The 26,907-nt window shown below is 41.9% G+C and overlaps 1 protein-coding gene across 9 annotated transcripts in view; it reads right to left on the bottom strand.

The window, feature by feature from the left end:
- rtkna (rhotekin a) overlaps nucleotides 1–26,907 on the bottom strand; it is a 58,267-nt gene that overhangs the window by 3,859 nt on the left and 27,501 nt on the right. For 4 of the 9 annotated variants that reach the window (XM_067607310.1, XM_067607268.1, XM_067607283.1 and 1 more), the window contains 9 exons: nucleotides 5,941–6,202; nucleotides 5,190–5,243; nucleotides 3,300–3,417; nucleotides 2,973–3,197; nucleotides 2,703–2,797; nucleotides 1,981–2,087; nucleotides 1,652–1,783; nucleotides 406–571; nucleotides 137–241 (listed from right to left, as the gene is read on the bottom strand). In XM_067607310.1, coding sequence (XP_067463411.1) covers nucleotides 137–241; nucleotides 406–571; nucleotides 1,652–1,783; nucleotides 1,981–2,087; nucleotides 2,703–2,797; nucleotides 2,973–3,197; nucleotides 3,300–3,417; nucleotides 5,190–5,243; nucleotides 5,941–6,202 — 1,264 coding nt within the window. Of the gene's footprint in view, nucleotides 1–136; nucleotides 242–405; nucleotides 572–1,651; nucleotides 1,784–1,980; nucleotides 2,088–2,702; nucleotides 2,798–2,972; nucleotides 3,198–3,295; nucleotides 3,418–5,189; nucleotides 5,244–5,940; nucleotides 6,203–24,309; nucleotides 24,847–26,907 lie in introns of those variants that run through there. The other 5 variants (XM_067607320.1, XM_067607275.1, XM_067607294.1 and 2 more) reach the window with 3 other exon arrangements.

Below are 26,907 nucleotides of genomic sequence, written 5' to 3'. Positions count from 1 at the left end.
ATGCAAGAAATGTCTTTGGCTTTCTTTCCCTGATTTCCCTGACCATTGCTTTTATTTTTTCCTCACAACTGAAATGTCTTTTTAAAATTATGTATACATTATTATATCCAGTGGTATAATCAGAGAGATGTCTTACCCATTTCGTGGTAAAGGGAACCCTGTTTTGGTGTGACAGGGGCTGGTTTCCTTGGCGATGGCAGTTCAATTTTCATTAAGTCATCACAGCACTGCTTCCACTGGCCTGTATGTTGGAGACAAACTGTCATCTTCAACGAACCAAGCCATATACTACAATGTACTACATGCCCTTGAGATGGAGTCCCTTTCTTAGCTATGATGATTTATGAGTATGTAGCGGGTGTACATCACACAAATTTCCTGTGATATAGCATAACAAGTACTTACTCATGTCATAGAAATGTTGCCAAAAGGCCTCCATCCACCGGTGTGTGTCCTCACGACTGTCTGTTGTCAGCGTGTGTGTGACCTCCTCACCTCCATACTGATTACTGATACAGATATTCTGAACTTTACTGTGAGGGTCTTTCTCTGCAGCGCGTATTCTGGTCTCCTGAAACACGAGAGCGACAAAGAATACAATCATCTGCCACAAAATGACTGCAATCAGGGATGAATGCCAATACTCCTGAATGAACAAAATTATGTGCTGCAACAAGTGATCATTACAGCAATTGTAATTGTAAGTCCCCACTGACAATAAGCCCTCGCTAATAAAGCCACTAATTAGTCCTCTTCCAAACCATTTCCCTTCAGCAATTATCCAACAAAAGGTGCAGACTCCCTATTCCCACCTCCTTGCTCTACTCCAAATGTGTCTAAGTCTGTTCACAACCACTAGATGGCAGTGTTGTTCCATTCATCACACTGCTCTCCCTCCTCCTTCCTCTTTGGGAGATCCAGACAGCTGACAAAGGGTCATACAGGCCTGATCTGAATGAGTTAGATGACTCTAGATCAGCTGTGTGCTCAGGGTCAGAGGCTACAAAAGTCTGAATGAGTCACTACGGAAAGAATGAGAAGCCCCTTAGGCATCAACTGACAGACACAGACACAGGAAATAAGATGATTGAGAACCTGACTGGCTGACTGACTTCTCTTCACTTCACTTTTGTGCCTGGAAAAATAGGAGGATGAGAGATATCTGGTTCCTGATTGGATGGGGGGCAGACTGCTGTGTCTTATTGTGTTTGCAAAGACTCGAGAAGATACTGAACAGATTCAGTTTTTAAATCTTTTAAGCTTTTTATCCATACATGCTCCTTTTCAGCCTTGCTGAACATTTACGCTGTTGCACCTGAAAGCTGAGGAGCACAATCACAGTTTTCTTGTCTTTGCTACTCAGAGGCTCTACTAAGGCAACTGAGGGCAAAGTGTCTTGCTCACGGGCACACTGACAGTAGTTACTAGGAGAAGTCATGTCTTATTTACTTCTTTTGGCTCAGAATCTACTAGTTGGCTTAAGATTCAAACTGGCAGCAATCCACAAGGTCAGTTCCTTACTGTCTAGGCTGCGGATGCCTTAGGTGTTACCAAAAAATACACAACTGTATGGGTTCTTCAAAGCTGGAGATGGTGCTTTTTTACTTCATTTCAGATAGGGTTTCTATATTCACATGACTCCTTTGCTGACCTTGTTGATGGCAATGGTGAAAGCTGGCTCAACGTTAGCCTCCACATCTTCTTGCCCGTGGTAACAGAAAAGGCTTGTTCCTTTCAGAACAGCGTACACTTTTGTCCAACTCTGAGGGTCACCTCCCAGCTGCTGTGAGGGAGAATGAGAGATCAGTTGAGCAAGGAGAGAACAATGCAGAAAAACACAAAAAGAGTTGGCAACGTAAATCGGAAAGGAAAAGTGGAGGAGGAGAAAAGCACAGAAATAAATCAGGACAAAAGCCAAAAAAATATTGACAGAAGTAGTCCCCCATCATTGCTACATACACACACAAATCTCCAACTTACCTTGACTTTCAAACATCCACTCATCATCTGTTGGGTCATACAGTGAGGCTGAGCTGCAAGGCGGCAACACATACTGCCATAGAGCGGCAGCCAGTACGAACACTCTTCTATAAGGAGAGATGGATGGGCAAAAATAAACAACATTAATAAATAAAGATATTCCCATAAAGCATTCAAAACTCACACACAAACATGTATACTAATGAATCTATATACACACACACATACACTTCATCCTAACATTACAGTACCCCCCCCTTTAACACACACCACAAGGCACTGGGGTGTAAGAGACTGGCAGCTGCAGGGACTGTCATGAAGTGCAGCAATGAAACTTTACAGCAGTCTGAAGGGTCAATGAATAAAACACTAGGGGCCTGTCTGTCTGAGGGTCTGGGCCCTTGTTAGCCCACATCATTACAGCTTTACACAGCAGTCACCCCACTAGCACAGCCTTTATTACTGTGACCTTGACAATAGCTGTCTGTCAGAGAACATGGGTGGAAAGAGAGGAAGGGGAAGGGGAAGGCGAAGGAGGAGGAGTAGGAAGGGGCGGGGTAAGGAGGTGGTTTAAGGGAAATTATTAGAATGCAGGAAGGAGAAGCAAGACGAGAAGTGATAAGTGAGAGAAGGCCAAAAAGAAAAAAAACAGACAGATGGCTGTTTTGGCAGAGAAAAGAGAAAGATGGTGAGGGGACAGATTGATGGAGGCTGCCACTCACCGTTGCCTGAGATGGTGAGGTCATGTGTGCGAAAGCTGTCCTGGACGTGTGACAGTGACAGGGTGGTATGAGCTAAGAGGTGGTACTTGGGGCCCCTGTAAACATATAAGAGAGTGGACAGAAATGTATTTGATGTTTTTTTTAGTATGCATGTTTACGGTGAAAATTGTGTTTTCTCTGAAACAATGTATTTTTCCTGTCTGTTCTCCCTCTGTTCAATATCTATCTGGCATAAAATGTAAACTAGTTCATATTTCAGAGCAAACTCACGGTACAGAGGGAACTGGCAGCAGGAGAGGAGCAGCCCCTCCATTGCTCACAGGACTACACGGCCCCGGCTCCATGGCTGCACGGAGTTTCTTCCCAGCTGATCGACCCAGTGAGGAGCTCAGCTTGCTGGCTAGCTTCCTGGGAGTGCTCCCTGCTGAGTAGTCATCCTCTGAGCAGCAGCTGTACAGCTCAACACGCAACTCAAAACCTGGGCTGGCTTCACTACTATGAAAAGATACACAAATGATGACTATCAGTCACAAGCATGTGAGTGTTTTCTTTAACAATGAGAGATTATGTCGCTGTATGGTTATAGAGGCAACTTACAATACGATGGTGTTATCAAAGCAAATATCGGTGAGTGTCCGGTCCACTATCACCATGTCTGTGTCAAAGATTTCTCCTCCCAGCTGCAGAAGGCAGAACACTGCACATCGATGTAACTCTACAAAGGCAGGGCAAAAAAGAGGAACAGGGCAAAAAAAAAGGAGAGATTTAGTGTGACAAAGAAAAACAATATCTGTGAAACACCACATCAGCTTTCATTCTGCCACATTACTTTGAAACTCTTTTTCATCTTCAAAGCAGTTCATCCTTCATGATATACTGCAGGTGACTGTAATAACAGAGTGTTGATGCCAGGGGCTAGAGAGGGCATATGACTCGAGCAGTTAGAGTTTAAAGAAAATCAGCTCTTTCACCTGGCTGACGAGCACTTCTACTGTTGTTGGTTTCAGTTCAGGAATCTCAATGGCCAGCCTTGCCAAGAATTCCTCTGAAGCATTGTTGGCTTTTTTTTGTGGTTGAAACTGAAGCAGAATGATCTTTAATGTTGCAGCAGCCAATGAGAGCTGTATAACAATACTTTGGCTCCTATAGGTATTGTAAAAAAACATGCATTGTATGGAAGCTATAACACCCTTTAGGAGGAATTCTTCTTAAATTAATATGAGCAATTTGGCAAATCCTTGTGTCAAGAGGCAACACCATCATATCCATAAGGAAGAAATGTAAGTATGAAATAGTATCATGGGTATTATTGGTCGACTACTTTTTTTTTCTCTTGTAAGCGAAAAGGATAACAAAATTCAGGTGATCATTTTGCCACTTCGCATAAAAATTCAAGGTTACAACCGACAAGGCTGAGAGATGAGGTCTGTTCCTGATTGTGCGCTTCCCCATCAACTTCACATTGACACTTAATATTCAAACTTATTATTCCAAGTATGGGCTCAACACTCCACTTGAAAATATGACTGGACATGAGAGAGAGGAACATGCTTTACCTCCTCCATGCCTCTTGGGCTCAGTTTTACGTCTCAGTGTGCTTAATGACCTTGACTAACAGCCTCATTATGCTTTGTTAAGAGTCTACTACCTGTCTCCTGAGTTCATTTATATGCACAGGTCATGCAGATTAATACCATTCAAGTTGCCAGGGGAGAGAATGAGCCCTGAGACTGTTATAATGAGTGCATGGGAGTTAACCCACATTGACTCCATCAAGAGGAGGCGGGACAGCAAAAAGTCAATATAAAGATTATACTCTGTTGTATAATCAGTGCACTGTTGGATTCTGAAATGCCATGAAAATATTTAAAAATGACCTAGTTCACAAGAGAAAATACTAGGGGAGTTCCTTAAAATGCACAGAAGAGTTCGTTTGCTTTCCCTTACAGTATTCTTTGTCCTACTAATAATGACCCAGTTCAGCGCCTGTGTGCTGCTGCTTTGCAGAGGCAAGAGGCAAAGCCAAAAGGACTGAGCAGTGGGTCAGGTTGTGCTGCCAGGAGTTTCTCACATCTAAAAAAAAATTCAGTTCCTGTAAAATATGGAGAAATCTGGGAAGCTGCAACAGATTGTAATGATCAGCTCCAGGAACTGTGCTATGGACCCTGTATAAAAATGTCATGCTGTATGGTCTGTCTGTAGAGTTCACTGAGTTTCTTTGGTCAGCATATTTTTAAAATATGTAACTAAAAGTCTAGCATCTGTGTTTCACCCTCTGGCCAATGATAAAAAGTGATTTTTGTTCTGTAGTCAGGAGGAATCCTGTACTCATTCCTGTGATTATACAAGGCTTTCACACAAATTCAGATCTTTGAATTACACATTTGATAACCACGTACCACTACCTCATTAATAAATACTACGGATATAAATCATTAATAAACCACTGATGAAATTCTTCACACGCATACAGAGGTGGCTCCTCACCTCCTTTGTTCTTGAAGTACTCTGTGTCTTTCCACATGAGAGGGATACGAAGATCTGTAACGACAACAGGCAGGAGATTAGACCACAAAAATGTTAATCACCGTTACTGTCCAACTGATATGTGGTTTTCTGAGTGTGTGTGTCCTTTTGCTCATGCTGCTTTCAGTCAATGGCTAAACTATCCACAGTTAATTACTGATTGTGTATGGGTGTGTTTTGAGTGATCTCCAGCTGGGTACCATGGCTTGCAGAAAATGACCCCATGAACCTGAACCCCCAAACACACCCATCCCAGCCCCACAACTCATTAATATTCCTTTCTTTACTTTCTCATCACATTGAAAAACCAAATAAAATGACAACAATAACTGGGCACCCTATTGTCATGCTCCCTGGTGTGAATTATCTCTGCAGTGTGTCCGTGATAGTCATTAATCTGACTGCCCTCCGTCATTTTGCGATGGGCAGCATCTGCAAGCCACCACGTTCACTGCGGTCAATAAACAGAGAATGAAACATCCTCTAATAGAGAGAGAGAGGAAGCTGGATCTCAGCCTGTGCCTGACAAGCTCTGCATTCAATTAGAACACTAAAGGGATGGCAAAGACTCTCTCCATTTCTCTTCCTTCTTGCAGTCTATTGCTCACCAGAGTACCACATTTCAAATATAAGATATACATGAACTTTTGCTTTTCACAAATTCCTCAATTTATCTCCTTTTCGTAAATACATATTGTCATTTGTTACTTGCCTGAGATGGCCACTTTTCCTTTACACGGGAGTCTGTCGTCCATCGGCCCTGCATCCGACGATCTCCGCGTGACCTTCTGCATGACCTGAGCCTCTTTCATCCTCTGCAGCTCCGACATATAAGCCATGATACGGGTGCTGCAGGTTTGCAGGCTCTTCGCTGCCTCCAAGGCCTGGTCTCTCTGTGAGCAGGCAGCCAGCAGTTTGCAGGCCCCATCGCGCATCCGGATCTCATGGTCGATTTTTTTCTGGATGTCACTGTCCTGCAAGGGGATGGTGGAGAAAGAGAGAGAAAAAAAGAGAGGGCGTGAGACAGGAAATCAGGCAGGAGCTTCAGTGACAGATAATGAAACATCTGAAAGAATTTTGTCTTTTGGCAAATAGTGGGAGACATTATTAAAAGGGGGAATTGAGAGTGAGGTAGATAATAGGCATGACTTCTCTGATAGTCATACAAAGAGGGGAATTTTTGGCAAGAACAGGTGAAATACAGAGGAGAGTTTTAGAGAAGAAATGCAAAGATGGAAGTGAGATTAAACGAGAGAGCGTACGTCTGCTGTAGATTTCAGCTTTTGTGGATACATTAGTGAGGCGTGTCTCTGAAAGCACTCTGAAGTGTTCATCGGTGTGTGTGTGAGTGTTGGCACAGACAATATTCAAGCACATGGCCTTATGCCCTCTCACCACTGAGACCACCCCCCACTGAGCAGACACGTAGATGCTGAATCATTTAGTGCAAACTTACTCACCACACACACACTCACAGAGGGAGCAACACATCTCAAGTGAGAGAATAAAGAATGAAGCTGTCAAACATTGAACATCTGTAGCTTGACTGAGACACCCCAGATACACAATTGTACACACACACACACACAATACTACTACTTGCCTAACTTGCCCAAACCCTTACCCTAACATTACCCTAACCTTGCCTTAATCTTAAGCCAAGTCATCACCCTAAAATTTAATGATTTACGTCATGGGGACTTGCTTTTTGTGAGGCTAGTCTTTACACACACTCTTGAATACTTATTTGTCAAGCACTGCTGTTTTAATACATCTATTATGTGGTTATGGCCATGGGAACTCATTTCCATTGCATCCCATACAAAAACATTAAAAAAAAGAAAACAACCTTTCAAAGCCATTTTGCTGGTATTTAAACATTGTGAAATTGACATAAAATTTCTTTGGATCGGGACACAATAATATATCATATTTATATTAAATGTACATAACATGCAATATTTTATATTATTTGATGTGTATAAATTGGTTTTGAACAACATAAAGCTTGTTAAGTCAAGATAATCACAAATTAGTTTTGACCTTTTTTCCCCGCTAGCCTATAAAGTTATAGTTATGAGGACCTTTGTTGACATAATGCATTTGCAATCCCTAGCTCTAACCTTAACCAGACAGACAAATAGACAATAGAAAAACTAAAAAAGACAGTAAGACAGCCATCCTGTCTGTGATTAAAAAACACCCTGTACACTCATGTATGCATGCATGAATACATACACATAAATACGCGCAGACAGTAAAGGTTCCTGAATCCCAAACTGTCTGGCTCCTCCTGTGGGAGAGGTGAAGCTGTCCAGAATTAAAACAAATCCCTAAAGTCCCACCTCTCTCTGTCAGCAAAACAGAAATACTGGATGCCTGAACTTAAAACAGTAGACAAAAGGGGAAGGAACTAACATATAAGCTGAGAGGGATGAGAGAAAATTCAAAGGAATCCGGGAATCAAGCAAAAGCAAAGCCGGGCTGACCTTGAGTGTTGGTGGCAGTGCTCTGTTTCAAACTACAACACCTCTGAATCATGCATTTGCACATCAATTACTTATTGATCGCAGGAATAATGATCAGTAAAGTTGTCTTTAAAGAACTGGTTAAACAAATTAGGAAAGCACTGGTGTTTGAAATGAATGAATGAACAAGCAAACGGTGCAAATCATCTGGCTATCTGCTGGTGTGTGTGTTTGCGGACATGTGTGTCTGCTTGTCCTCTACAGTGATACATTAGCGAGCTCATACTCTACCCACAAATAGTCTCTAATGCTCCCTTTGCCCTTCTTCCCCCACCCCGCTCTCTGCCTGATAAATGCACCTTCCCCTGCCCTACTCTGATATTTCTCATTTATCTTCTCTCTCTCTCTCTCTCTGCCTGATTCTTATGAATTTTTTATTCTTTTGATTTAAGCTTTTATACTTTCACTGCTCATTTTCTTCCGCCTTTGCTCACACTCCGTTCCACTTCACTGTCCTCAATCGGCTTTTCTTTCTTCTTTACACCCCTTCCTCCTTTCTACCTGTCTCTCTCTTTGCATGAGCCCCACACTATGTTCAACAGCGGTTCAGTGGGAGAGGAATGAATGTGGTTTGGACACAAAAATCCACATTTGGACACAGACTCTTGCTTGGATGCAGTGCCCTTCACAAAATGTGGTTTCATGTAGTTCTCGATTAACCGCTGTATTGGAAAAACTAACTCGCTTCTTAGGATACAACCACACTGGTTCTGCATAGTGGTGAAAGCTACACTAACAGCTGTAAATCACACATAAGATCAAAATATAGTCCCTCTACCAAACCACTAGAACATTAAAACCCTGTCTGACATGCATTACAGTATCACCAGCTACAATAACAGGCTATAACAATAAAAGGACAGAGGTGATTATTTGCAGATTACTCCTCACAAACTCTGCCCAAGTGAATAATTATCAGACACAGCATGATTAAGTGTATTTATATTAATGAAGATAATAATCAGAGCTCGCAGAGTCAACACTCACTGTGGATGTTTGGCAAAATGTACTGTAGCTACACAAATAAACTTATCATTGAATAAACACTTTGACTGACTGAGAAACAACTACAGTATTCTTGACTGCAAAAGACAGGAATTTACAGCAACAGTATAAACACAACTTTGTCATAGCGTATGCACAGTTACCTTGACCTTTGACCACCAAATTTTAATCAGTTCATCCTTGAGTCCGAGTGGACATTTGTTCCAAATTTGAAGAAATTCTCTCAAGGCGTTCCTGAGATATCACTTTCACCAGAATGGGACAGACAGACCTGAAAACCTGAAAACATAATGCCTCTGGCCACGGCTGCCACCAGTGCAGAGGCATAAAAATGTTTCTCTGTTTGTAGAATCTACATCTTTAATGCATAAGTCTTAGTGCCTCTGAGGAAGACAGACAAGATTCAGCGCTGAAACAATTATTTGATACATTGATTACTTGATCGATGACAACTTTGATCATCGATTAATTGTAGAAGCAATTCATGAAGTCGTTAATTGTTACATTTGTAAAAAAAAATGGCTCCTCAAGTATGAAGATCTGATGTTTTTCTCTCTTTTATATCATTGTAAATTGACTTTGGACAAAAAAATAAACCCAATTTGGACTCTCTGCTTAAAATTTGAAATGTTATGGACATTTTATATATCGAGCAATGAATCCATTTTTTTTACAAAATTATATATTATTCAATAAGCACAAAATCCTTAGTTGTAAGCGATAAAGATAAATAAAGGAGATTAAAAAATTGAACATAAGATGTAGAGAGAAAAGAGAGAAAGCCCAGCTCAGGCTGTGTCCAAATGTCCTTGTCAATTGTGGCACCACAAACCACGCTCCATGCATCACTGAGTCCGAGGCTGGCAAGCCAGCTTTAAAGGAATGCACACACATACAGTTTATATATATATTTACACACACACACACACACACATACAAAGACACCACAGTCCAGTTCCATACAGCAGGTCTTAGAGTGACCTGCTAGGAGGAGGTCCTGTATTTATAGCAACTAAATTAACAGACTTCTCCTTCTGGGGATCTCAGAATAGAAGACAAGCAGCCTAGATCCAACTCTAATCTATGTGTCTGGGTGTATGTCAGGCTAACCGAGTACAACAACCTGATATAAGCAGTCAGGGAATTAAGAGGTAAACCCATCAAACAACACAGTTTACACACAGACAACAACAGGCAGGACAAAATGTCTAGGACAATAAACTAATTTTCTTCTTGTAATCTTTCATAAAAGAGAGATAAATGTAACCTACACACACACACACACACACACACACACACACACACACAGTGTCTTAGGAGTGGCAGGTGTTAAACCAGTGAGCGGTGCCAGAGAGGCTGCCTGTCTGTGATGGTGGCAGTGTGGACAGCAGCCAGATAGAGGGTGAAGGAAGGGTGGATGGGCGACAGTGATGCAGCGCATGTAGGGTATCAAGCAGAGACACAGAAGGGGGTAGGAGGGGGGCGCTGTCAAAGAAAACAAGTGGGGGGGAGACTTGACGAGAAGAGAAGGGAGGGGGGAGAGAGAAGAAAGGGGGAGATATGGGTTGAAAAGGTGAAAAGGTCTGGGTGGAGCGTGCAAAGCAGTTGCAGAGAAAGAGAGAGGAAACTGTAGAGAACAAAAGAGAAAGGGAACTGAAAGAGAGTACAGAGTGGGGGGGGATATGGAGCGAGGGAGGAATGGGGAAGAAGACGAGTAAGAGGTGTTAGGCTTGCAAGAAAAGACATGAATGATGGAATGATGACGTATGATGAAAAACAACGAAAAGGGATGGCAAAAGAGAGGTGGCAATCAGGCAATGAAGAAACAGATTCTGCAAAAAGAAGAAAGGCGGCAGAGGGTTCTTTATGAGCAAATTTCCTCCCAAGGTAATGAAGCATAACGCTCTGTAAATGAGCAGGCATGGAAATAATTGGGAGAGAAAGAGTCTTTTTTTCTGGGAGGGAACAAACTGAGGGCATATAGAGACAAGTGTGTCTCTCCAAAACTTGACAGTTATACTAATGGCTAAAGACAGGAAACTTCAAAACGGTATGTCGGCAATTTACTTTGAGAGAGTTGTAACAGAATTTACATGAAGTGAATGCTTTTGCATCTGTACAGTTGCAGGACAGTTATTCCATAAGCTTCTGTGTTAAATCATAAAGATTGTAGAACAGCTTGGCCATTAATTGCAGGGTTGGTAGTTTGATCTCTGTCCAAATATTCCATCAGGTTACAAATAAATGTTTCAATAAACACTTCAATAATAAATGAAGATTTGCGTCTCGCAATAAATTTTGAAAGGCTCACTGTATGACGCAAACAGCGTATGCATAATGCTACTGTAACCTTTCAGCAGGTAATTTGATGCCTCAGTAGATGCCAGATGGTCACTTCCTCTGTCACCTCTGTGTCCCGTCTGGCCGTGTGTGTGTTGATCCTCACTTGTGTGTCTGTGGGTGTGATCACAGAGACACTAACACACACGCGCTGGTTGGGGATTTGACGCCGCTGCAGATGGTGTGTAATGGTTTGTTTACGATGTGTTGTTCTGCATGAATAGGCTTTCCTGTTCAGATCACTGACCCTTGACCTCTGACCTCTATCCCTGACCATACCAGACGGCTGCGGTTATAACATGGGGTTAGTCCACGGGGTTAGGTTTAACACAGAATGAGTATTAAAAACCTCAAGAAACAACATGTTGTAATTTGCTTTGTACAGCAGAACCATATTAATTAAAAACAATTTGGAATGGAAGTCACAGAGGGGAGAAACAGCAGTTATTATACTAGTGTTTAATTTACTCAACAAAATTATTTATATTAATAAAGCTGACACAGAGGGCATATTTGCACAATTTTCAAATTAGTTCAGAGGTCAAGTTTTGGGTTTTCAGCCACTTTGCTCCACATCGAAATATCTCAAAAACTACTGGATGGATTGCCATGACATTTTGTACAGGCATTCAGGTTCCCAGAGAATGAATCGTCTCCCACATCTTTGCAGCACTGGAGTTGGGTAGCAGCTGTGTCTATTTTTTTATGTAACTTTCTGAAATCAACAATCCGACATTCATATCCACTTCATGCAGCAATTGGATGGCTGTGTGGAGGTGAGAAAGGAGTCAGGGTTTTTTCAGTTTTCACAACTATTTCTGTCACTTCTAATGTGAACAACTAAGTGCAACACTATGAATGCTTTCCCGGAGAGACTGCCTGAAAATGTGCACCATTATCCCTACATTTAAAAAATATCAACTATATATGTCCAACTATATACGTCCTGCACGATCAGACACATGTGCACACACCAGACATCTAACATTAATATTCATACCAATAGAGAAATTGTCCTTCTGATGATCCTCCTCCATAAGGAGGTCAGAGGTCAGAGTTATCTGCAGAGCAGCAGGAGAGGATTTAGAATTGTCCTCAAAGTACCTGCATTCTAAAGTTAAAGGCTGGTTCTCCTAATCCAGTATACATCCCACCTCGTCTTCTCTGCGGGTGGTTTTCTTTTTGAACCGACAAGATGTCATAACTGACTGAACAACCAAAAGAGTTGGTCAGACATACAGAGTGAAAGAGGCTGGTAGAAAAGCAAGAGGTGAGAGGACAACGGTGAAGAATAATGACAGCAGGACTGAAACACACTCAGACAAAAAGGCAAAAGTCTTGCTCACTCGTTCACATAAAGCAGACAAGTAGAAAAAATACACAAGCATGCTCACACATTATCTGTCAATCTTCATGGCTAGAGACATGAAGATTGACGCAAATGTGCCCTGTCTCTTTTTCACAAACACACATTTGCAACCAAGAATTGCAAATTCTTGACCACTCCCATACGTGGGGACTTTACTGGCCAAACTGCTGGCTTTCAATTAACTAGCCACAACTATGCGCCTCGCCTTCCTCTCCACCCTCTTCCGCTACTTTCCCTCTTGTTCACCCTCTTCCTCTCCCCCACCCAGAGCACACTTGCAGTTAAAGATGTACAGTAGGGAGGAGTTGAGAGTGCAAGAAAGAGTGAGAGAGGAATGAAGAAAGGGAAAAAAATCTATTACAAATTAGCTGATAGAAGAGTAGAGAATGAGAGAAGAGGAAAATGAGAATGAAGATAGAGGTAGAATATTAGGTGAAAGGGAAGAATGATGGAGAAAGAAAGAGTGGGCAGATTATGGATGAAAGGGAGGGTGACTGAACTGCTACGATCTCAGAGAAAAAGGCGTTTTAACAGACTGTAAGTGACAACACATGTCACCATCATGCACAAATACACGTATACACGTTACAGAAATGCATAATGATTTACAGAAGACAGAGCCTGAAGTCAGATTTGGAGAAAACAAAAAACAGACAACAAAAAAAAACCCAAAACCACTCAAAAACAATGATTCAATTCATCCAACAACGTCCCTTCAGTGTTTCAGACTGCAGATGCTGCTGGAATGCCAGCAGGACACAGAACAGAAAACAGTGGAGGGAACTGGTTTGGTACTGGTCATGGAAGACAGGGAGGGTGGGAGGAGGGTGGGGGGCAGAGAAACAGTAACTGGGTGGAGTGTTTGCATTTGCCTTTTACGACAGCATAGCTGGCCACATAGCAGTCTAAGCCTGTTCAGTGCCAGCGCACACTTCACACACACACACACCCAGGGCCCTCTCACATGGCAAAATGCACCTGTGTGCCCCAGTCTATAGGTGCCAACATGCTGACGTCATCATTGGCGCGATCGGTATAGATTTCCAACATTGGACTTGCTTGCTCTTATAGCTGGAACACTGTGAACTCTCCCCCTCTCCCGTCAGCTTATGCATTCAATTATTCGCTGACAATAGAGACTGTTTCAGCTCTGCGTGCATGGAAAACTATGTGTGTATCTGCGCTAGTGCTCGTGCTTATGTGTGCGTCCAAATGACTTTTCAGCCAGCTGTTCTCACACAAAGGCAGAGTGTTTCAATGCAGCTGGGGCCCAGCACACAGGAGGTGGAGTCACAGCAGAAAACGCTAAAGAAAGAATATGCATATGTGTTGTGTCCTAAATCATGTTTTATGTACAGGCAGGAAGCGACTGAGTATGCCTCGTATGCAAACAAGTGCATGTAAGCGAATCGGTGCATATTTATTCTGTGTGTGCACTTATACTTGCAAGTGCATTTTTTGGCTGCTGGCCCTAAGGAGAGCAACAGTGGAGTGAATTTCAAACTATAAAACAAATTTGTTTAGAGCTACAAGAGAGCACAGGGAGCTTAGAGTCTGCCAAGCAGTGATCACTTCAACAATTTATAGGCACACTAAAGCTTGATGGCTCTTACACGGCTGTGAACACTCAACCTAATACACTATGCCTGCATTATCATATAGTAGCACAGCGGGAGCCGGGAGAAGCAGCAGGCAGGCAAACCAAACTGCAGACTCATTTGAAGGCGATGTATAGATAATAATACCAGGAAGTATGAGTTTACCTGCGTGTGTGTTAATACATCAATAACTGTGTGTGGTCTCAAAGCATTTTAAGCAACACCAGGCCTGCAGAGTATAGATTTATGAAACTCTGGGTGCAAGTTCCAGAGCAGACTCATAAATAACTGTGGGCTGGAAAAGAGGTATAGGTTCAACCTGCAGGGCAGTTTATTATGAGTAACAACAGCACAAAAACACTAATAACAGCAGGACCCCCTCATGTTCTTCTTCCATCTCACATCTAAGAGGACCAGAGGGGAACAAAATAATGCTATGTTCAGATGTAAACTGGGTTATAAATCCTCTCGGAGTGGTAGAGCTGAATCTAAAAAAGGTAAAAGCAAAATGTATTGTAGTTTTCAAACTTGTAAACAGAAGTAGTAAATCCGAATGCAAACCTATTTGCAAGAAATGTGATGGTAATAATTCTATCCTTGAGCAGTTCTGCTGTATCGTTGGATGTTTCACAGCTTTAAAGTGAAGATAGCAGTCTGTACAGCTTCTGAGAATGTAAGGGACTGACAGAGAACCAAACCTGCTGCCAAGCAGCTTCCTCTTCCAATCAAACGGTAATGGAGAAACCCTAACGAGAGTAATTGGCAGACCGGACCGTCTGGGGGCTGTGAGAGGCAATTCATGAATTAAGAAACACACACACAGCAATGCTGCAACCTCATCAGTGAACTTTACTGGCACAGAAAGTGTTGTGCCCTGCAGGCTGCAAAAACAGCTACTGACTATTATACAAGTTGATACTGTATTATTAACTGATTAGCCAGCGTTTTCTGTAAGCCAGAGGCCCATACAGAGAAAGGAGTGAAAGGTTTAGAAAAGGAACGGGAATGAAGCAGGTCTTTCTAAGCCACTGATCAAACACTGCTGTGATCTCTCTAAATGAGAGCACTCTCCTAGTACATCCCTAAGTGAAGGGGATTTAATCACATTAAAAGATACACATGAGGCTAAAAAGTACTGATGTGACATTGTAATCCACTCTGTGCTGGAATTTTTCATGTCGTTACAGCATGTTCTTTTTCTAACACATCAAATTACTGTTTGAAGAGAGGCGTTAGGCTGTGAACGGAAGTTGGCCGCGTCACTTATCGCTTAAGATGATATGGCTGTGAGGGGAATATGTGGCACCACACATTCTAAAGTAAAAAAAAAGAAACAACTTTCTAAAAAGAAAAAAAAAAAGAACAAAAAAAGAATCTAATTTCTCCAAACAAACTCAGTGTGTGTGGAAATGTCACAGTGACTGACGGCTCTCAGTGTGACAAGTTGCCTCACACCTCGGGTAAACATCAGGGACAGCAAGGGGGGAGGCAGCGAGGGAAGTAGGACACAATGACAAGCCCTAGCTTCGATCTCTGCAGTGTCTCCAGGCTGCCAGGTCGAATTTTTCAAAAAATATTCTCCATCTTATTCGCATCTTTGCCTGTATCAAAACATCATGTGTTTTTGTTGGTGTAGTGTGTTGTGTTTGGACTGCATGTTTTCAGTTTTTTCCATGTGTGACTTGCAGGCACCTCCATATAGCATGGATGAATGAAAAATACACAGATCCTGAGTTGAAATAACTACACTAGCATGTGCTCACAGCACCCATTTCTTTGCAAAAATGCCAAATTCATGTGGAGCATATTGCATCAGTATCAACAATCGCTCTGCACCAAAAACAGAATCAGGTTGAACCTCTACAGAAGAAGCACACTTTAATAGATTTCCTCTTTAAATGTGGTATTAAATGACCTTTCAATCAGGCAATAAGATGTATAGAAAGTATGTATGGTCTATGGGATCTGGTGTGATAGACTGTAGTGTAACTGGAGTGGGAGAATAGGGACAAATGGCAGATGAGGAATAGCTAAAGCGACAAAGAGAGGGCGTGGAGTGCAAGAGGTCACAGTGTCACTGTTTTCCTGAAAGAGAGTGACATCCCTGCTGAGTCCCGTAGCATTAAGCTCCTTCTCTGCCGTATATAGCGGGGTGAGGGGTGGCCAGCTATCTCACTCACACAAGCTCATCCGAACACATACTGTGCGACACACTGTAACACATTTATAGAGGTCTAATTAGTTGACTTTTGCAAATAAGCGCACCCACTCCCCCCTGCTGATTAACAGTTTCAACAGCCTGACACCATTTCTGCAACACATACACACACAGTGCTCTTCTCAGTAATCCCAGGCTTTCCTCCTTGTCTGAAATCAGGATGAGGAAATCGGGGCTAACTAGCTCAGCCGGCCTAACTAGCATTTAAGCCTGCCAAACTCTCCTCCCTGTTGTATTTCACCTCAGCTTTCCTCTCTACACTACAGACACAGAGAGAGGGTTCAGTTCAATCCAAACACCATACAGTTTGAATGCGGATAAATCTGAAAATACATATTTCTCCTCAGCTTTAGCTCTCTATCCACATTCAGAAGCACACTCTAAACACTTGCACAGATGGGCCAAACAGAGCTGTGACAAACTTTCCATAAACAATCTGACACATCCAAGCACTCTGTTTACCAGATGGTGGTGGCAAATAAACACTTTGTTGTTTTCCCAACTTCCATTAAAATTGAATAGAGGATGAAAAAGGAAGATATTGTTGTTGTTGTTTTGGCAACTGAACATTAAAAAAAAAAAAGGTATACATCATTCATCATATATATTTCCACCTATATCCAACTTATTTTTATCTAAACTGAATAAAAACATCTAATTTGCAGTGATGTCAACAGTAATCTGACTGGCAGGATCACTAGCAAGGTATTATACCCTAAAAGTACACAGATGGTCCATCATTATACTATATATCTGTGCTGTTTTTGTTGACTATTCTCTCTTCACTGAAGTTGTGATACTCCACAATTCACCGATGCGTATTCCAATTTGGGCTTCTAGATGTCAAAGTAATCAGACAATGTTGTATACAACCTCTAATCAATAGTGATCCATGTAAATGTAGTCATTTCCTCTGTCCGTCTCCATCTTTCATTCTGTGTGCTCTCTCTCCATTTCTAACCAAGGGCTCTGTAGTTGTAGCTGCTTTTATCACTCTCTATTATTCATCACTGTTGCTACTGTTGCCTTATTTAGACTATATGGCTACATGTGTATATATAACCACATGTGGTGCCCCCACGTGAGATTTGTCGGAGGGGCAGTAAGGCTTTTGTCTGACACGAGGGTCTATAAGCCAGAGAAACACAGAAAGATTGCAATGCCTGTGCAGCAGATATGTTGTGGTGAAGATGTGCGTGTCTGTGTATGTATGTGTGTCCTTGAATCACTATCGACCAGCAGGAGCCCTGGAGTGAATGCGGTTTATTATAATATTCATGAAGCTGCAGGACTTCAGAGCGGAGTTTAAGCAAATCTGAATATCACTAAACTGACCCTCAGCACTGCCCTCAGGGTGAAATGAAAAAGAAAGGGACAGATGAGGCATTGCTGGAGGGTGTGTGTGTGCGCGCATGTTATATATGCTGATGAAAACCAATTATTTTACTATTTAAAAAAGAAAAAAAAGATGATTTTAGAAAATACAATATTTGTATTTACCACAAACTGAAAAAACTGCACACTGCATTACTCTGAAGGATAGCTTTACAGCCCTGCGGTATGCTATTAATTAATAATCACCATGAATCAAGAGTTAATGTGAGGAATGTTGCTATCATAAGACAGTAAAAACAGTTTTTGTTTCACTGTCTTGATTAATGATGGTCATATTAATGTCATGGGGAACACATGTAAGGTGAGATCCACTCACAGTCCCTAAATCTGTCACTTTGGTTTCACCCTTCTGCCACTTTACAGCACTTACAGCCTGCTCTGGTTACTAATGGCCCACATTAACCCTTGGAGTCTTTGTGTGTGTTTGTTGTGCGTGCAAAAGCATGTGTGTCAGTTCAATGAGAGACAGTGAGAAAATGAGTTGGGGGAGGCGAGGAGGCGGATAAGGGCAGCTGAGATTGAGAGGCGAGAAGAACAAGAGAGAGAATATAATTAATCGTAATAAGCGCGCGCGTGTGTGTATGTGTGTGTGTGTGTTTGTACGGTTCTTATCTCTGCCCTCCAGAACATCTTTAACAGATTGGGGGATCCAACCGACATTACATTTACATAAATGCACGCAAACTAGGGTAAAACTTCAAACTCCTACACTCATTTATTCCAACACTTGTCTACACAACAACACTGCACACACACATACTACTCAACTCAACTTAGCTAGCACCCTTCGTACAAACACGCAGCCCGAAGTGCTTCACATAGCACGCTTAAAACAATACAGACAAAAAATAAAATGAAAGAAGATCTCTAATGCAGGGAGGAGCAGGGTTATTTAAAGCTTTATAGGCAAGTAAAAGAACTTTAAAATCTGAAATCCTGAAAGATGCAGGTAGCCAGCGCAGTGTCTTAAGCGGTGGGGTGATATTATCCATATTCTTTGTTTTAGTTAAGATTGTGGACACAGCATTCTGAACTAGCTGTACTTTTCTCATAGACTTTTTAGGTAATCCGGTAAAAAGGGAATTACAATAGTCAAAATGGCTGGTAATACAAGCATGAATGAGCATTTCAGCATCTCTCTGAGTTAAAAAAAGGTCTGACTTTGGCAATATTTCTAAGATAAAAAAAGGATGTTTTAATGAGAATTAAAATTTAAATTTGAGTCTAAAATCACTTCCAAGTTTGTAATATGTGTTTTAATCTGTTTGCTAAGACCAACAAGCGTTGAGTGCATTTCATCTCTTGCTGCTTTGGGTCCTTTTAAAAGAATATCATTTTTTTCCTCATTTAGTTTTAAGTTTTTACCCATCCATACATTAATGTCAGTGAGACAGGCAATGAGAGCATGCAGTGAATTGGGGTCATTTGGCGAGACCGATGTACAATTGTGTGTCATCAGCATAAAATGGTAATTGACACGGTGATGGTTAAGAATGTTTCCAAGTGGGAGCATATATACTGAAAACAAAATTGAGCTGAGAATGCTTCTTTGAGGAATACCATATTCAATACATCAGTCTCTGATACATAAGCACCCAGGGTGACAAAAAACTGTCAGTTAAATAAGAGGGAAACCAAGCTACAACGGTGTCAGAGAGAACCGCCCATTTATCAAGTCTGTCAATTAAAATTTCGTGGTTGACTGTATAAAATGCTGCACTGAGTTCTAAGAGAAGGACAGCCACATTGTTTGCATCCAAAATAATTCTCAGGTCATTTACAACATTCAGTAGGGCTGTCTCTGTGCTGTGGTTTGCTAAATAACCAGATTGGAGCTTTTCTAAAATGCCACTGTTGACTAGATGAACAAGTAATTGATTAAAAACAATTTTCTCTAAAAGTTTACCCAGGAAAGGTAGATTAGAAATTGGGTTGTAATTGTTTAGCTTTGAGTAATCTAGATTGGATTCCTTGATGAGAAGTTTTACCATTTAAGTCTTGAAAACTGTGAGGAAGATGCCTAAAATAAGATAGGAGTTTATTATACTTGCTGTTACTTGGGAGAGGCTGTGCAAACAGGAAATTTTATGGAAGTACAACTAGTTCAACATAATATTTATTTACCCACAACAGAACAGACAGTGCGCAGCCTCTATCTGCAGACATATAAACGCAGCATAGGCAGGCAGACATGCAGTGCTAGTCTGGGTCTCACATGGTCAGATTGTGAGGAAAGTAGTAAAAAGCATCAATAAACATAAGATAGATAAACAAGGCACACAACAAACATATAAACCCTTTACACAGACAATATTCTAGCATGTTTTCATTAAGGTGAGATCAATATATTGAACCAATAATGGCCTTTTATTAAATATCAAATGCTTGTTTTTGCCTGCAGTCATCTAATCTGCACACAATAGTGATGATGGCTCCTCCATGGTCACAACTACAGCCAGTAAAAGCAGCAAAAAGTGTTATTCTCTTTGAAAGGAGAGAGGCTCACTCTCCCTTGTGGGTTTAAATTCTGTTTCAAAGAGCTTTTCCACCCAGAAATGTAACAGGTAGCGCAACAGAGTAAACATAATTTTTGCCTCTGAAATTCTAATTTCAAGAGGATAAATATGCTTTAAAAAATTTTTTTACTAGCCACATTAGTCTAAAAATATCAAAACTGACCTATACCAATCAAGTTTTTCCACTGTGAAGCAAATGCAGAACAAAGGTCACACGGACAGTGACTATACACTGTAGTGGTATTTATGAAGGCTCTACTGCAGTCAGCCACCAAATGAACAGACACACATGCACACACAGAAGAGATAAATAAATGTGGGTAAACATGTTTCATTGTGACAGCAGCAAATTGCAAAGGAGTCAGTGTGCACCACACCCCTTAAACATTCTCTTGCCAAGCAAATCCACAAGCTATTTTGTATCCTCTGTCACACATGCTGTACACCCACAACCCTTTCTGTCTTCGTAATCTATCCCCCTTCCACACCGATGTATCATGTGAGCAGCATGATGTGTGCAGAGAATGTGTGCGTGTATTTGAGGGATTGTAAAGCTGTGTCTTTGATATCATTATTATCGATTCAATACGGCCATGCCGGCATTTCATCAGAAGGGCACGGGAGCAGGATAAAGGGTAGCCTAGATGGATTATCCATGATGTTACATTTCCAGAGATCAAGTGTGTGTATGTGTCTGAACATGATTTTTGTAGCTTCGCTTATATTGGATAAGAGCAATTCCGCTAAACAAACATAACCTAATCATGGATTGGCAGCGCAGATGCAGCGTAAAATGAAGGTAAACACATGCGCACACACACACATATACAACAGGTAGCAGGTATTAGGCAGCCTGTCAAACAGCCCTGTATAAATTTCTGACAGCTCAGCATCTGCTTCCTCAGATACACATGACAGCTAGACGTGGACTGGGTCTGATTGTGATCCGCTGGCAGCAGCTTGGCATTAGCTGCTTGTCTGATTATCTGTCTGTGGGACTGAGCTCTCTCCTTCATGACCATCAATCCCTTCACAATCTCCTTGTGCATCACCAGGTCATCACTCCTCTCTAATTGTCTGTCTGTCTGTTTATCCTCCTGTCTTTGTTCTGTCCATCACTCCGATCCCGATCTACTTCATCAGCGTCATCAAACCAGACCATCACTGTATCCTGTACATCATACACAGATATGTCCTCCTGCATCTACCCTATCTGTCCTATCGCCCCATGTCAGTCTCTCACTCTCTCTTCCTTTCATGTTGAGGTGCTCACGTTAGGACAAACCCATTGAGAACTCTTCCCCTCCGCCTGCCACAACACTTGCTTCTAAAAGGAGAGGGGGGGAAAAGGACAGAACATTGCTAAGAGAGTTCTGCCATAGTATGTCAGGGACGTTTTTGAACTGGCTTACTTTAGCATGTGTTTGAGTCATGAGGCCAGAATCCAAAGCTTGGAGGAGTTGGAAAGAGACACGATGAGAAAGTAAGAAACCCCCAGAGAAAAGGAGAAAAGGAGAGTTCATGAATAAGTTGCAGTTAAAACATCTATAATTGGGTGGGCGGAGAAGCAATATTGTGGAGGAGCAGTACATAAGTGGCTCATTTTTCACACTTTTCCTTAGACAACTGGCTCAAGGAGACACACAAAACAAAGTCCAATTCAACCCCCGCCCCCTCCTCCTGCATAGCTGCTGTCATGTCATACAGTATGTAGAGTAATGCGTTGCAGTTTCCCCCTGTGTTTCTCAGGCTAAGGAAGTCCTACCTATCTCAGTCCCAGCAGCCTCCTTCTGGGAAAAAGCAATGGACAATATCAGCAGAGGAAGCAGAATGACCTCTACTGCAGACACTCAGCAGCACAGAGCACGGGCAGAGGGAAAAAAAATAACACATGCACGTGACTGCAGAGGTGAATGAAGGCTGGGGAAGGAAGAGAGAGAAGGGGAAGAGAGAGAAAGATACAAGCAGAGGAGAGACAGAAAGCTGGCTGGACAGACAGAGAGACTTGGCTGCAGCTTCTCTGCAGTAAGTGGTTATTGATTGTAAGACAAGGGCCGGAGGATTCCATGACCAATGAACTGACACAGGATGCTGACTTTTTTTTTTGCCTGCTTGTAGAATTGCAAACGCACAGAAAAGCCCCAGTAGGAATGCATTTAACAGCAAACAAGTCCATTTAGCTGCAGCATGCAATGAACAAAATGGGACTTAAAGTATGCAGCAAGCAGCACTGTGTCATTGTAGACTGGATGCTGTGTGGTAACACAGAGGGGATGCTCTAGCACATCAGTGACCTTTTAACCACTAATGATCAAAGATGGCTGTGGTTGTAACAGTAGTAGGGAAAAAAATGAACACACACCACATGCTTTGAGCTTTCTCTGCACTGTATACACACACACACACACACGGATACAGACACACACACACATGCACAGGCAGTATTCCAGGAATAGAAAGATCACATCTGTCTTGCTCTTTCAATTCCTGACCGATGCTGATGCAGGTGACCTTTTAAATCAACATGAGACAAAAATTGTAACTCCCAGTCTCTGTCGTGCATCAGGAAGCAGCCTGTCATTAAGTAGAGTGAAGAAAATCAACAGACAGAGGTGCAGCCAGTTGTCTGGTTAATCTGTGCGTGGATAGATTTTCAGTGAACCATAGGAAAGTTGATTATAGGAGGTGGTCAGAGCTACCAGTCTGTTGGTCAAACGTACTCAAAGTAAGAAACCAGAATGACTGCCTGTCACACATGCTCAAGCTCTCCAGCCACTGCTCTAAGGGGGATAGCATGGTGAAGAAAACATTCTTTGGTAGCTGTCCTTTCTTTTCAACACTTTTATGAGGTTTGGCCATGCTGCTTCAGTGGAGAGCATGGTGAACTGCTTCCGGAAATAGACACATGAATGCATGCTACACATTTCTCTGTTTTGTGGACTGCTATCCAGAGGGCCAAACAGCTTTCATGTGAAAACCATGGGGTTTTAATTTCTTTTTATTGCTCTGGGAAAAGTGATGAAAATCAAAATATTCTGACATGTTTTTTTCATATTCCAGAGTTCAATTCAGTATGGCTATTCCTGTGCTGCCAACTCAAGGCGTTTAGGAAAGATTTATTCACAAGAGAGGGGAGAGGTTGATGACTGGGAGATGTAAGTCATTACTGCAGTAATATCCCACAGTTGTCACATTGTTCCCACTCTGAGAGGCTGGCTGATACGCCACAGTGCTGTCAGACAACATGAGATTGAAGAGTTACTACCCCCTATTAATGTCACCGTTTACCTCTGCGACCCACACGTGCAGCACAGAGAGAGCCATAAAGAGTGTTATTTATTGATGAACAAAATAAATTAGTTGCCATTATTATTGAATAGGTTGTTATGCCAACAGAAATGTAATTAATGTATCAATTAAGCACAATTTGGGATATATTGCAAGCAAACTCCTCTCAAAATCTTGCAATTTAAACATTTCGTGATTATTAAGACAAGTTACTAACTTGCAGGACATGGGGTAAATTATCTGACAAAACATTTGGTGCCACTCTTTAATTCGGAAAACATTTCATACACCGATTAAACAATTTACTCTGGTAAATGCATCTTTTAGAACTTGTTCATCTACTATTAATCTTCTTCCACTTAAAAATAAACATAGTGGGGTAAAGAGCAGCACGAACCAACTCTAAAAGTTAAAATTTGATACTTCTAATAAATAGGCCTTCCTTACTGATGCAATATAGCTCCTGATTATGTTACACCAGGAATGCAAGGCAGGCATTTAAGAGGCATTTTAAAGCAAGGCAACTTTAAAATGCCAGGTTTTACAATACTAGCGTTGCGTGTCTCCAAACAGAGTTAACAACCCATGATCAGAGAAGCTTCGTTTCAGTCAATAGCGGTCCCAATGGGACATGTCACCAAAGCTGCTGAACTGTGGCTCATTGGAGGATCGTAGGAAGTCTACGTGACTTGACGGTGACGAATTAACCTTGAGTATGGCGCGTAGCCTATTACAGCTGACTGACATTTTCCGTTTCGGCTCAAACTTAAAAGTGCTCTAAATCTTTCGGGAAATAATCGTTCGGACACAAAAACAAACCTTACCCTTTGATTGTTTGAGTTGTTCATCATGTTGACAGAGCAGGACTCCGCTCCCCAACTCTCCAAAACTGGCAGCACGGGCGCTTTACGCAACACCAGAGTCCGCACAACGTCCCCCACACAGCGTGATATACCTTTACTCAGATTTCCATTTGAGGCGACTCCATTTATGGGTAAAATGACATATCCACAGAAAACATCTGCCGTGATTGACCTCAGAAGTTGTTAAGGATCTCTGCAGTCCGCGCAGAAAACACAAACCCGGCACTTGGCAATTTGGGGACGATAGCGATCATGTGCTTGAAGCTCTCTCTGTGTTGTCTTTATCATCATCATCGTGATTGTCGTCGTCCTAGTAGCTCCAGAGCTCCAGTCCGGACTCACACACACATATACACACACATACACACGCACACCAGCAGCACAAGGGAGGATAGAGACTGACCGAGTGATGGACCAACCGAGAGCCGTTTCTGAGGAGGCGGGTGCGTATGCGTGTGTGCCTAATCTGCGCACAAGCAGAGGAGAGTGAATTGTCATTTAAGACTGTGACTCTCAAAGCGGTGTTCAAGGACCTCCAGGGGTCCTTAAAGAGCATCCTAGGGGCGTTGGCAGCAATTTTAGGAAGAGTCTCATCTTACTGTCATATTATGAGAGGATGATGATGTTTTACTCAGTGGTTTCTTCTCTCTCAGTCCCCTGCAGTACTCAGACACATTCACTGCCTCACTGTCCCATGGGTTCCCGAGATCCCTCCAAAAAAATGTTAAAAAAATGGGGACGCACCGTCTAAAGCTATTTGGGAGAAATTGGCATAAGAAGCATTTGGCAACCCAGAGTTTGGCCAGTTTGAAGTGGGCTGCAAGTGTGTCAGTAAAATGGGAGGCCTGTGCCTACACCGCCCACAGTGGAAAAAGATGTTTTTTTTCTTTTTTTAAGTTATGACTCAACTTTTTTCACAAGCCACCAGTCAATATGTTGCTGTGCACTGAGCAGTAACAGGCAAAACATCCCTTTTTCCCCCCCACATGTTTCTATTTGCTGCTAAGATTCAAATAAGCTGTTGAAATACAGTATGTCTAAGAAAACCGTTATTTCATTGCATTTGTAAATATAGAAAAGATGCATACTATTATTGAGTACACGGAGAGTGTGAAGTGTTCTTTGTGCGCCAATTTTAGAAGCAGCAAAACCTGCTGTTGAGATGCAGCTGCAAGTAATGGTGAGACATCTTCCTACTGATCCCACAGAGGACTTATAGATCTCTATGAACCCTCTACTGCATGCGTGGCATATTTGAAGTCCCTATAAGATTAGCACAGGGATAAGTAAGTAATTCTATAAAAGAAAAAGGCAATGAGTGCAATATGGTGGCACTATACCACCAGCATACTTAAAGTTAATTTAGCTGCAGCTGCATAATCATAATTATACTCTCAATTTACGTAAAACATACTCAAAAGAGGAGAAAATATGTTTCAGTATCAAGACACCACAAAATAATATTGACCAGCAGCCTCAAGTTGATACATATTTATGTAATTCTACTAACAGAACAACTTATCATTCAAGGCAAAATATAAATCTTCATTTGTCTCCCTCTGTGCCTGCCTCTGCTTGGCCCATGTGAGTGCACTGGCAAGTTGTTGTGCAGCGGAGCCTGTTGCCTTGTCAAATGGTGATGTATGAGAGTGATTTGTGGGCAGGTGGAAACGGAAAACACAGATGAGCCTGGCTAGAATTAAGTGTGTGAATAAACAGGGGTTAGAGGGAATCAGCTGTCTTGAGAGTTGGGCTCCAGGAAATCCGCACTGGAAAACTAATAATGGACAGTCCAGGACATATTTTTCAAACACAAGGAGAACGTTATGAAAATATACCTCTGCAGGAAATAACTGTAAAACATTAAACAATGTTCCACCCTTTTTTTTCTTAATGTTTTAGCATTTTCCTAAATGTCAGCAGAGCAAAATGGATAGAATCTCAGTGACGGAAGACAAAAACAACAACACTTGTTTTGTTGTGTGTTGTTTGTGGGTGAGTTGAGAATATACAGTCCAGAGAGGCAGCAGATGACATGTAGGAGGATCAAGATGGAGGAGGAGAAAGTCAGTCTGTGGGCAGCCTTGGCTAAAAGCAACAGAGCGACACAGTCCGTTTCAACGGTGCACTAATACATCTGTGCATCTCGCCGCATGAACAACGGGAGGGGAAGCTTCATCATGGCACTCACTTCGCTGCGGGGGCAGAGGGCGGACGCTTCAAACACCGGCAAGAATGTTAGCAAAGTCATAGGGTATTTAAAAATTGCCTTCAACCCTCTTACACAAATCTCTCTGTCTTTGCTCATCTCTCTGGGTGAATAGACGTGTGCAGCAAAAACAAGATGAGCCTTGATAACACAGGACTTGGAGCTGTAAATATCCTACAGTTAATCAGATTAAGGTTTCATCAGCAAGTAGCTGCGCCAGGGAGCCGGCCAGAGAAGTGCTGTCAAGAGACACATTTGCACTCACAGTTCACTTCAGAGAACAACACATGTGAGAGACAATGCTAACAGAGGCATAAACAGGCAAAACGGCACTGAATTAAACAATCCAC

The sequence above is a fragment of the Thunnus thynnus genome, chromosome 2 (genome assembly GCF_963924715.1).
Source record: "Thunnus thynnus chromosome 2, fThuThy2.1, whole genome shotgun sequence".
Taxonomy (NCBI): domain Eukaryota; kingdom Metazoa; phylum Chordata; class Actinopteri; order Scombriformes; family Scombridae; genus Thunnus; species Thunnus thynnus.
Note: the sequence above shows the minus strand (reverse complement) of the source record. Positions and strands in the feature narration are given on the sequence as shown.